The sequence below is a fragment of the Zalophus californianus genome, chromosome 3, assembly GCF_009762305.2.
Source record: "Zalophus californianus isolate mZalCal1 chromosome 3, mZalCal1.pri.v2, whole genome shotgun sequence".
In the NCBI taxonomy this organism is placed as follows: Eukaryota; Metazoa; Chordata; class Mammalia; order Carnivora; family Otariidae; genus Zalophus; species Zalophus californianus.
In genome coordinates, this window is record NC_045597.1 from 15327334 (window position 1) to 15340148 (window position 12815).

Here is a 12815-nt window from a genome sequence, read left to right on the forward strand (position 1 = left end):
TTACACATACTTTTCAATTTCCTTTTTTCCCATGTGCTGAAAATGAAGGGTTTATTATGAGGTTAGAGGCCCAAGAAGTTCCTTCTATTTTTCTCTTAGTGACATTGAACGAGTCCAATAGGATTATAAAAGATCTTGTCTTAACTTCAAAGCACTGGGAGTCTTAACAACGTCTACACCCAGTAAAGTGTGTCTTTGAGGTTATATTGTTCATAAAGCTGCTTAGGCTTTTTGCCTACCAGCCACTCCGAAGTCAATTTTTTCTGGCTTGAGTTCTGATGTCTGATACTTTCCCGCATGACCTGCTCTGGATATGTGCTTCATGGCTGTAATGGCAATTTAATGTCAGCCTTCTCATCAGCCTGAGTACTAGAGAAAAATCCAACCAGCACTTTTGGCACCTTTACAAGCTGTTCACGTGTTGAATGGAGTCTCATTTAACCACTGGGAGACTGTGACTTCTTTCTCCACTCAGACCTATTATTTCCAGACATATGCTCAGTAGATTTACTTTCTCACTTTGTGCATAGTTTCTCTTTTCTTTATTTTCTTGAAGGTGGGGGGAATTGCTATTCTAATACACACATACTGAATATTGAATTTTCTATCTTGGTAATATGCTTATGCTATAAAATTGGAATTATATTCTGTCTAGACCAGATTTATACCGTTCATAACCTTCTGCTTGTTGCCTTATACTTAACTCATACTGTGTTAACGCATACTGTGTCAGACTGTAACGATGTAGTCAGTGGCTAGACTCACTTGAACCAGTCATATGGTCTGTTTGTACCTTTAGGGGATATCCGTGATGTGCTGACCCTTTGTGAAGCTCAGTGTTATGTTGGAGCTGGGGCTGTTTGTAAGTCTGTGAATGGCTTAGTCTTCTCCCTCACTGTGACTGGACATCCCCTTTGGGGACTCAGAAGTAGGGTGGGCGGTGACAGCTGGGGCCATTGTGAGCTGGTTCCCAGGAGGATTAGCATCTGAGACAGGCTGGGAAGGATGGGTGGGTTTAGTACTCAAGGGTATCATGGTTGAGGCCCCTCGGGGAGCGTGGACTGAGGTGCTCATGGGTCACTGAAGGGTTTAAGCATGGTGGACATTCTCAGAGGTGTGTCAGTGCGATCAGTAGGGGGTGGTGTTTGGGATAAGTTTGGCACTGTTGGGGCTGCTGGGGAAGGAACCAGGAGGGATGGGGAGACAGCAAAAAATTGTGTCAGTATCGTAAATAATTGCTGGTGACATTCCAAAATTACGTTGTTTCAAGAGGAATGAAGAATTGGAAGGAGCTGACCTGTGGCAGAATAGGCAAGAGTTGCTACCTGGTTGACAGTGGGAGAGGTGGTGGGGAAAGAGAGCTTGGGCCGGGCTGGCTTTAAAGCCTGCAAGGGAACCCTCATTGTCTGTCCGCTCTGCTGCCCTGCTCGACACCGGCGAGGGGCAGGAGCAGAGTCCCCAGCGAGCCCGGAGGAGCGGGGAATGAGCGAGCAGTCCATGCCTCATGCCATCTGGCTCTCTGTGAGAAATGCGCAGGAGCATCTTTTCCTGCACAGAGGAAACTTTGCATGTCCGGCTTTTACTGGTTCTTTCGAAGTTGAACTTGGAACTCAGATTTGTAGCTTTATGACTGGCAGAAGGATTTTGACGACTTCAAGCGTGTTGACGATTTTTGGAGTAGCAGGTGACTTATATGTTTCCTGAAAATGCTTTCACAGACTTACTTCAGTTGCTTCCTACATTGGTTAGGGTTAGGTTTGCCCCAGAATCATGAAAGCTGCATACACAGGGTAGTTGATTTATCTCTCCTGGACAGATCTTCCTAAGGTTGTGTGTCAGTTTCCTAGGACTGCTATAACATCGTACTACAAACTTAGGTGGATCAGAGCAACAGAAATTTGTGGTTTCACGGTTCTGGAGGCCCGAAGTCTGAAATCAAGGTGTCCTCAAGTCACGAGCCCTCTGAAAGCTGTAAGGGAGACTCCTGGCATGCATTCTCTGGCTCCCGTGGTTGCTGACTGACCATGACGTTTCTCAGCTTGCTGTTGCTGTCACTCTGATCTCTGTCTTCATCGTCTCCTCGCTGCTTTCTGCCTGTGTGTCTCTGCATCTTCAACATTTTATTTTTAGGTCATCTCTGTATTATATTTTAGGTAATCTCTATACCCAACGTGGGCCTCAAACTCACACCCCAGAGATTAAGAGTCACATCCTCCACCGACTGAGCCCACCAGGCGCCCCTCTGCACCTTCTTATAAGGACACCAGTCTCATTGGAGTTAGAACTCACCCTACTCCGTTACGACCTCACTTTAATCGCATCTGCAATGATCCCATTTCTAAATAAAGTCAAACTTTGAGGTCATTGGGTTTATGACTTCAGCATATCTTTTTGGGAGGACAGAGTTCACCCGCTAAGAAGTTCCATGGCTAGTATTCATTCTGTGGTGTTAGAGACTCAGACGCTTTCTTTCTTATTATTTCACTGTGTGAGGCCTTGGCTATTAGCTGACAACTTCCAAGCCACTGGGTGGAAAAGGATTCTCGGACATTGTCACTTTCCACTGGCCTGAACTTAATCACGTGGCTACACACAGCTCCTTGGGAGGCTGGGAAGAGGAGTCCCTTTTCCAGGCTGCCATGCACCAGCTGTGAATTAGGGTTTTGTTTCCCCAGGAGAATGAGAGCAGATTTTGAGGGCCGTTAACAGTCTTTGCCACACGTTCAAAGTTTTGGGGGTGAGGGGGTGGGTGGTATTGGTTGTTTATCTCATTTCTATACCAGTGCAGTTTTTCTCATGGAATTATGTCTAGCCTTTGCAGAGCAAGAAGGCGTTTTCCTATATATGTGATTATGTTACATTTGTAACAGTTAGCGGGACAGCGGGCAGCAGCTAACTGTGTGGAAAAGAGCAGGAAGCGCAAGATGCGGCCATTTCAGCTGCCGAGGGTATTTACTAAGGAGAAAAGACAGGGACAATGAAAAATGCTTGTAAAATATTTTTTAAGAGCTAGAAACTTACTAGGAGCATTTTTTTTAAAGAATGATGACAAGGGAGGGGCACCTGGGTGGCTCTGTTGGTTAAGCATCTGACTTTGGCTCAGGTCATGATCTCGGGGTCCTGGGATCGAGCCCCGCATGGGGCTCCCCTGCTCAGCGGGGGGTCTGCGTCTCTCATGTCAACACTCCCCCCCACTGCCCTCCCTCCACCCCCGGCCCATACACGCTCTCTCTCAAATTAAAAAAAAAAAAAAAAGAATGATGACAAGGGATAGTTAATGACGAATGATACGCTGATTTGACACGTCCAGGGAGAAAGTGTACCTAAGCGCCCAGGGAAAGGTCACAGTAAATTGGTCTCGTGTCTCCAGCCCCTGTCCTTTTCGGCCGACTTGATTCCTGAAGGCCGGACGGTGGCCTTCATCATTGTGTTCCCAGCATCTGGCATGGTGCTTGGCACATGGTGGGATTAGGTAAATATTTATGGAAATCATTTCCTACCAACTCCCCTGTTTATTGTTGGTAACACAGAAGTAACACAATAAAAATGTCCGGGTTCTAAATGTGTTTGTTTGCTGTTTGGAGCTATATTTTCTCTTTAAGGAAGAATCAGGACACTTGTTGAGAAGGTTACAAAGATAGCTTTGTGAACTCTTTATTTGTGTATATACACTCTATTTTATAATTATATAATGCATACTGTGTTGTGATTTTTGTCAAGCCTTCAAATACAGTTGGCAAAGTGATGTACGGGCTGTGTAAAATGCTACATTGCAAATTCCCAGGAAAGCAGTTACTTTTGCATATGCTTTGTTCCTGCGGTTCAACTCGCCTTTTTCCTTCTTCTGCAGAACTTTCTGTTACTTGATGAGATCTCACAGCGCACCCCTCAGCTGCCATCAGATGGTAAAATGATAGTGCATGTGCAAGACTTCACTGCCTTTTGGGATAAGGTAACGAATCCCTTCCCTTAAGAGATCACAACTACTAAAGGACGACTGGGCACGTAGATGTGATAGTGAATTTTGAGATTTTTCTCACACCGTATAAAATGTGACCAGCCTCATTTACTTGAGAGTATGCTATAAAAATTCTCAAAAGATAGAGATTAAGTATAAAATCAGTCGAAGGCATTTGACATGTTGTTCTTTATCTCATCTTTAAGAGAACTTTCCAAGTATTATCACATTTTTTTTGAATAAGTACATAGGTTTGCAATGTTAGAATTTACAGGGTTGAACAGACAAGTGATAGAGTACAGAATGGGTTAACTAACAAATATGCATTGTTATAGATGAGAGACTTTGGGGAATCTGTATATGTTTTTTACTTTGATGCTGTCAGACCATCTTATTACACATTGAGTGAAACCCATGATGTGGATCTTCACTGTGGGGTAGGGTGATGGCTTCCCTGTGCTAAGCTTCTGGAAGGTTCTGGCTCTTTGGTGGCCGCCAAGGGCAGGGAGGAGGTAGCAGGCGGGCATAGTAGGTGCCAGTGATTCCCCACTTAAGGGTTTCGCTCCGTGGCAAGCTGACAGAATAGGTGAGGTCATGAGGATTTTCTGACACTTGGCTTATTTATGACATTTAGGCAAATGGGAAATACAGGAGAGACCACTCTCACGTTCTCAGCTTTGCAGGCCCAGTACAGCCTCCCTTGTCCAAAAATGAAATGCTTTCCTTGCCTGCTTCCGTGGTCTTCTATGTGCATCTCCCATCAGAGTCTGGGTTAGTCAGGAAAACGGAACTCATACGACCAGAGAGGGAATTCGTTACCAAGGCAGTGAAAGAACCAAGGAGCAAAGGGGGCGGATGGTGGTGTGTGAGGCAACCGAGAGATGAGCAATGGCTGGAGGGATGCAGGGAGGAGGTGGCCCCTACCAGAGGGTCACCCGTTTGGAGCCGAGCTCAGGAGCCTGGCTGCCAGCAGAAGTGGGGACTGTGGTGTGAGGGCCTGCTCTGTGGGCACCGCAGAGGTGAAGCGGCAGGTGGAGGTGCTGTGGGTACCAGCCTACCCCCTGTCCTGCTCCTGGCCTCAGACCGGTGCTCTCCAGGGCTGAGCTGCGGGTGGCTTGGAGGTCGGCAGGAGCCAACCGCGAGCATAGGAAGGGGAGGCTGAGGAGTGGGGCCAGGAGCCACACAGGTACCCCCCCGGCACTTCTGCCCACCTCCCCTCCGGTCTCCCTGCTCTCAGGGCTGCGAGCGTCCTAACCCTGGAGCCTTCCTGTCTTTTCATGCCTGTGACTCCATGTCTTGCCACCTGTGCCTTGTTGGCCTACTTCTCACGCGATGCCCGCCGTCCGTACCGACCAAACAGTAGTATGTGCCCAAGCGCGGAGAGCCACGTCACCACCATTGCACGTGGACGCTCACACCAGGTGCTTTACCTCACCTACCGTTTCTACCTTGGTGTAGCAGATTCCCTCCTGCTTGATCATGCTCGTTGTGATGCACTGTAAGCACTTCTAGAAAGCACTGCTGAAATTCTCTTCTGTGAATGCCGTGGAGGTCGAAAGCACTGACGTAGTTAACACACACTTTGTATGATGACCCGTCACCAGATGGCTTTTGTGCCAAACCCTGCAGCACCGTAGAACGAGCAATTCTGTTCTTTTTCTTAGTACTCACTAACATGTTCTCAGACTTTTCTGCAGCTTGCATTGTAGCACAGGACACCCCATTCTGGTGTCCCGACCTCATCTGTGGAAGGATTGTGCCTCACGCTGGGAGTCATGAGGGCCTGTCAGGTTAGGTCACAGATGAGGGAGCTTTGGGTGTGGGGAGGGGCACAGACCTTGGGGGTTTGGGAGAGAAGCTGAGGCCGAATGCAGCGATTGCTGGGTTGGGAGGCAGAAGACGTGGACGTTCTAACCGGCTGCACTAGACAGCCGGGTGGGTCGCTGGGCAAAGGTCTCCCCCACCTGGTTTCATTCATGAGATGAATGCTCTTGGTTTCAGTCTGTCAGCTTTGAAGTGCATGGTCCGGTGGGAACCTCCAAGCCGCCACGGGGCAGGGGTATTCGTCTGTGTGGTTCCCGGCTGCCTCCCCGGGGGCCCAGCAGGTGTCTGGCACAGAGTGCTGCCCCGGTGTGAGTGCCTTGCTTTAGCGGAGACCGAGCGCCCCTGAACTGTCAGATGCTGCCCCCTGCTGGTCACACTAGAGCAGCGCCTGACCCTGAAGCCTCCACAGGGAAGCGACTCCCTGTCTGGCCCCAGAAAGAAACTCTGGGGTGCGGGGAGCAGGAAGCCAGTGTTGGTATGTGGCTTATTAGTTTGTAGCCGTAACTGAGTCAAATGTAGTAAAATAGGAACTAGTTAGTTACGAGACATGAAGAAAGGAGTGGAGAAGCTTAAAAAAATATTTCTACTCTTGAAATCCAGGTTCTTTTTTTTTTTTTTTTAAAGATTTTACTTAAATATTTATTTGACAGAGAGAGAGACAGCGAGAGAGGGAACACAAGCAGGGGGAGGGGGAGGGGGAGAAGCAGGCTTCCCGCCAAGGAGGGAGCCCGATGTGGGACTCGATCCCAGGACCCTGGGACCACGACCTGAGCCGAAGGCAGATGCTTAATGACTGAGCCACCCAGGCGCCCTTGAAATCCACGTTCTTAATAGTTTTTATTTTTTTAAAGATTATTTATTTATTTATTTGTCAGAGAGAGAGAGAGAGAACAAGCAGGGGGAGCGGCAGGCAGAGGGAGAAGCAGACTCCCTGCTGAACAAGGAGCCTGATGCTGGACTCGATCCCAGGAGCCTGGGATCATGACCTGAGCCAAAGGCAGCCACTTAACCGACTGAGCCACCCAGGCGTCCCAAGGTTCTTAATAGTTTTTAGAATTCTGATAAAATCTGAGGCTGGTTTTTCTTTGGTGATTAAATGTAATTATCGTTTTAGAACGTACCCATTTTATAATCAATTCAGTTCTTTCCAGAGAAATTTTTCATTTTGTAAATTACCCAGACCTTTTACTTCTCCTGCTGTGCATTTAGTCTTTTGGGCATTTTCTTAATTGCATGTACCCACTCAAGATGTAGAGAGAGGTCCTGAAGCTCATGACTGGAATGTTCAGGTCTGCACCTGTTTGTGGGAAGGTTAGCTCAGCTGCCCAAACTCTGATGCTTTCGCTTATCCGTGGGTTGGATTCTTCCTACCACCATCGCAGGTCATTGTACTTGCAGGGGATGTTCTGAATAGCAGCTTCTGCCCTTTGTTTTTGAAGAATCCTTTTCTAGAATGCAGGAGGTGGCATTGCTTTGGATCAACTCTTCTGGTCAGTTTCCTGTGATATGGGAGGACCTTTCCCCACCTGTGTTTGCAGAATGCTAGCCCCTTACAAGCGGTCTTCAGAAAGTGTTTGGGATTCAGATAACTTCACTAGATCCTCAGCCATGGGGCTGTGCATGCATGGTCAGGACTCACAGAAGCATCCCAGGGGAAAGTAGGCGGAGATCATAACAGGGGGAACAAAGCCCACAGTCAAGATTATCCCCAAATAGGAGCTCTTTTTTGTAATTTCGCCTTAAACAGTTCTGATCCATCTTCTGATAGTTTTCATATCTGGATTTGGACTAACATTCTTAGAGTTGGTGACTACTACTGAGGTTCTATAATCTCAATTTAAACTATCCTTCTACTTATTTGTACCCTCTGCCTTTTGTTTAAAAGATAGATAATTCTAAGTACTGATTGTCGTTGAATGAGAAAAGGAAACCTCATTTTGGTTTTTACCATGTTCTGCTAAACTCTCCCTTCTTCCTCCAATACACCCTTCATTCTTAGCAATTGATTTTCTAATATTTGGAAGTTCTATATGGAAGCGAATCTAATTTGATCTCTTAAGGAATAGATTGAACTGTGGAACTGTAAAACTGAACTTTTTTTTTTTTTAACATGAGTACTTAAAATTTTCTTAACACTAAGTCTCTATCTTAGAATTTATAGAATGTTCAGGAATACAACTTCTGATTAGCATGATTTTTGCTTTATCCTTTTTCCTTGTGTTAGATTCTGTGCTGCTGTGCACACCTCCTTGTGTCTTTAACAGTAGAAGTGCTTTGCTGTCCCTGTTTAGGGCAGGTAGGCATGCTACAGAGAGGAAACTCAGAATTTATCACTGGCCCGCAATCCCATTCTCATTTACTCAGTGTTTTTGTTGGTGTTAAATTTGGTCTCTGATTACAGCCTTGACCACCACTGACAGAATTCTTTTTGCCCAGAGTGACCTTAAAATGTAAAGTGCCTTCTTGCTTCGTGAGCATTACTGAGATTCCTTCCTTATCAAACGAGAATTGGAGAGGTTATTGGAGATTTCAAATTACTTATTAGCAAAGGTTCCCCGGCATGCCGTGTACTTATGCTGCCACCTTGTGGCAGTTAATGAAATAGAAGATTAAAACCAAGGGTCGTAATGTAAACTTTTAAAAACCTCCCACACTAAATACAAATCAAACCCACCATGAGATACCACCTCACACCAATCAGAATGGCTAAAATTAACAAGTCAGGAGAAACAACAGATGTTGGTGAGAATGCAGAGAAAGGGGAACCCTCCTACACTGCTGGTGGGAAGGCAAGCTGGTGCAGCCTCTCTGGAAAACAGTGGGGGTTTCTCAAGAAGTTAAAAACAGAGCTACCCTATGACCCAGCAATTGGACTACTAGGTATTTATCCAAAGGATACAAACGTAGTGATTCGAAGGGGCACATGCACCCCAATGTTTATAGCAGCAACGTCTGCAATAGCCCAACTATGGAAAGAGCCCAGATGTCCATTGACTGATGAATGGATAAAGAAGATGTGGTATATATATACAATGGAATACCACTCAGCCATCAAAAAGAATGAAATCTTGCCATTTGCAGTGACACGGATGGAGCCAGAGTATATCATGCTAAGTGAAATAAGTCAGAGGAAGGTAAATACCAGATGATTTCACTCATATGTGGAATTTAAGAAACAAAACAGATGAACACAGGAGAAGGGAAGAAAAAAGATAAAAAACAGAGAGGGAGGCAAACCATAAAAAACTCTCAACTCTGGGAAACAAACTGAGGGTTGCTGGAGAGGGGGGTGGATGAGGGAATGGGGTAATTGGGTGGTGGGCATTGAGTCAGGCACGTGATGTAATGAGGACTGGGTATTACATGCCACTGATGAATCACTAAATTCTACGCCTGAAACTAATAATACGGTATATGTTAACTAAATTGAATTTAAATAAAAAATTTTTAAAAATTGTGACAAAAATCCCTTCCCATACTGAATATTCTGTTAACTATATTCTTTTAATGTTACTGCGTGCTAAGAAATTTTCATTTCAGTAGGGTGCCTTGTTATTTCTACCACTTAAATTCTGTGAGTGTCTAGAACTGGGCTCATATGCAAATCCAGAAGGAGAACAGGTCTTCCGAAAGGCAGCTAAACCCCAGAGAAATAGAGTTGAGTGAAAAGGACTCCAGGACACAGTATCTTCAAATAGGAAGGAGACAGATGTGGGTTCTGTTCACATATCAGTGACTGATTTTATTTTCTTTTGGAGGTGATTTGTGTTACTTTATTGAAACTTCACTTTGTAGGCATCAGAAACGCCAACCCTACAAGGCCTTTCCTTTACTGTGAGACCCGGGGAATTGTTAGCTGTGATTGGACCTGTGGGAGCAGGAAAGGTAAGTCATCAGCTGACTGCCACACCACATCCCATATTAAATTCCTGAGGTTGGGCTATGTGTCACACAGTTTTGAATTGGGTATATCTAGAATGCATTTCTCAAAAGGGGTTCCATGGAGCATTAGTTTTGCAAGAAGGTTGCATGGCCAAATCAATTTGCTTAGTGTGTGTTGTGTTTTTCTTGGTGTGTCAAGTCACACGGTTTGGAAATGCTTGTCTGGAAGTTGGATATCTCATTGAAGGTAATTCTTTACATGACTGCTATTTGGGATAGAATGGCCAAGAAAATGGGCCTTCTTTTTGTCAGAGCAGGATCTATAGGAAGTCTCGAGGTTGTAACGGCTCCTCTGGAACACTTTAAAACATTTCCTTGGATGACTTCCCCACGTCACATCACTGCACAGGTAGTAATTATGTGGCGCTGTGCTGGGAGCAAAAGATACACATGTAAGAAGGCTCGGACTCCTTTGCCCTCTAGAAGCAACCAGGTCCTGGGGCAAGACAGATACACCAAAGGATTATTTCAGCTCAGTGTTAGGAGCATTCCGATAGCGGTGGGCACAGACACACCACGTCCGTATGTTGTGAAAGACTTGAAGGAAGTGTGCATGCCGCGTTAGCCTCATGCATCGGAAATAAAAATAGGGAAAGCTAAGTGTAGAACGTATAAATGATGGGGCAATTATTTATTTATTTATTTATTTATGAAAGATTTTATTTATTTGAGAGAGAGAGACACAGCGAGAGAGGGAACGCAAGCAGGGGGAGTGGGAGAGAGAGAAGCAGACTCTCCTCTGAGCAGGAGCCCGATGTGGGGCTCGATCCCAGGACCCTGGGACTGTGATCTGAGCCGAAGGCAGACGCTTAAGGACTGAGCCACCCAGGCACTCCTGGGGTGATTACTTATGATGGATTTTTTTCTTTTTGCAAATCTGACTCACTTCAGAGTGAACCTGATGCATTGGATAGACGATTTACACATAGCCTTCCAGGAACAAGTATCTTGTCAAGTAAAGGATGCCTGGGTGCAGGGCCACCTGCGTCAAACCTCAGACTTACAAAGTGCACATCATGCCATTTTCCTCTGTTGAGAATGGTCAACATTCTTAGTCTTTGAGTACCGCCTTTCATTTGGGGGAAACGCCATTGGGCAGAGCAGGCTGTGATACTCTATTTTATGAGTGTTGGAATTTTTGATTGCACCTTCCAGGGCTGTACTTATTGTACTGAAAGGGAAGGCGCTCTGACGTGTATCAAAGCCCCGGGGCCGGGGAAGGCTGCAATTGGCAGTGGCCGGTTCTGTGCTGGGTGCTTCTGCACACAAGTGCTTGTTTACCATCTGTTTCAGTCGTCACTGTTAAGTGCTGTTCTTGGGGAGCTGCCCCGGAGCCAGGGGCTGGTCAGCGTGCATGGAAGGATCGCCTACGTTTCTCAGCAGCCCTGGGTGTTTTCGGGAACTGTGAGGAGTAACATTTTATTTGGGAAGAAATACGAAAAGGAACGATACGAGAAAGTAATAAAGGCGTGTGCTTTGAAAAAGGTAAGGACTTTGGACTTACATGTAACTTGAAGGTCAAATAATAATAGTGCTGTTTCAACTACAAGGTTTACTTCCTTTTTTATGTTTGGAAGATCTTTGGGCATTATTTAACACTTCAAGGTGGTCTTGTGGGCAAATGGCACCATATGTACCTGCTCATATACACTGCTATTTTAATCCTGATGTGATGATGACATTCACAGGATGCCTTTTTGTTGTGTGAAGTTTTATTCACTTAAAAAAAAAAAAGATTTTATTTATTTATTTAAGAGTGTGAGTGAGAGGGAGAATCTCAAGCAGACTCCACACTGAGCACGGAGCCCAGCATGGGGCTTGATCCCATGACCTGAGCCAAAATCAAAAGCCAGTCACTTAACCGACTGAGCCACCCAGGTGCCCCAACTTTTATTCACTTTTAACTTTTTAAAGGGACAATTATAAAAATTTACAAAAGCAGAGAGAGTCATGTAATGACCCCTCATGTACTCATCCCCCAGCTTCAACCACGCTCTGCTGGGGGCGAGTCTGTCTGCCCTGGCGCCCCTGTTCTCTGCCTTCCCACCTACACCCCAAATTCTGATGCAGAACGCAGACCTCATATGAACTATATAACTATAACTTTTAGAGTTCTCTCTAAAAGATAGGAATTCCTTTGAAAAGAAACCATGTTATCGTCCTTGAAAAATGACCACAATTCCTTAATATCCTCAGTGTTCTAGTCCAAGTTTACATTTTGTTAATTATCTCACGAGGGGATCTCATCAGCCGTTGGTTTGAATCGGACTCCACAAAAGATGTGCGCTTTGCACTTGGTTGATTCATCGTTTTCAGTCCACAGGTCTCCTCTCCACTTGATTTTTCATGTGTGATTTATTATTTAAAGAAAAGGAAATGCTTTAAAATTTCTTTTGAATACTACATCATTTCACAAGGGGAGAGATTATTTTCAGAAATGATATTGTTTTGCAGAAAATGGCAAGATGAATTGTTGAATTGTGCTTGGGATTTAAGTAAAATGGATGAATGAAGGAGGAAAACGGAACTTACCTGATAGGAGAATATAATTAGCAAAAAAAGGAAAAAAAAAAAGGCACATACTGAGAAATACTGTGTGACTCCCCTTAGGTTATAAAAATCAGTGGATAATAGCGTTAAAGGGCTCACCCCGGGGTCTGTTCAATGCAGTCTGGACATCCGACTGTTCCTTTATGCTGTGTGGAAAAGGCTGGGACAGACTTTTAAAGGGAGGGTATTGAAGGCTCCAAGCCAGCTTTGTGAGGAAATAGTAATTTTGCTTGAACAGTGGCTTGAACATCATAGATTTTATCAGGTGAGTAGCATTTTATGAGGTGGACAAGACATAATTGCTTGTTTAATGGGCTTCTATTTCTTTCCCCTGGGTCATTGTTAATGAGAGATGGTGTGTTTTCAGAAATGACATCAAGTTAGCCGTGATGGGCTGGATTTCTGTCAAAAGGCATGTACTGTATGGGAAGAGGGAGAAAGCAAATGTAAAACAGAAGTAATAACTCCTATTTATTCAGAGTCCATGTGCTGATAATTTTTCTGCCTGTCCCCCCTGCACGCACACACACATGCACACAAA

The 12815-nt window shown here is 45.1% G+C and overlaps 1 protein-coding gene across 3 annotated transcripts in view; it reads left to right on the top strand.

The window, feature by feature from the left end:
* ABCC4 (ATP binding cassette subfamily C member 4) overlaps nucleotides 1-12815 on the top strand; it is a 247992-nt gene that overhangs the window by 84222 nt on the left and 150955 nt on the right. For 2 of the 3 annotated variants that reach the window (XM_027590484.2, XM_027590485.2), the window contains 3 exons: nucleotides 3851-3952; nucleotides 9578-9667; nucleotides 11018-11209. In XM_027590484.2, coding sequence (XP_027446285.1) covers nucleotides 3851-3952; nucleotides 9578-9667; nucleotides 11018-11209 — 384 coding nt within the window. The remainder of the gene's footprint in view (nucleotides 1-3850; nucleotides 3953-9577; nucleotides 9668-11017; nucleotides 11210-12815) is intronic. The other variant, XM_027590486.2, reaches the window with a different exon arrangement.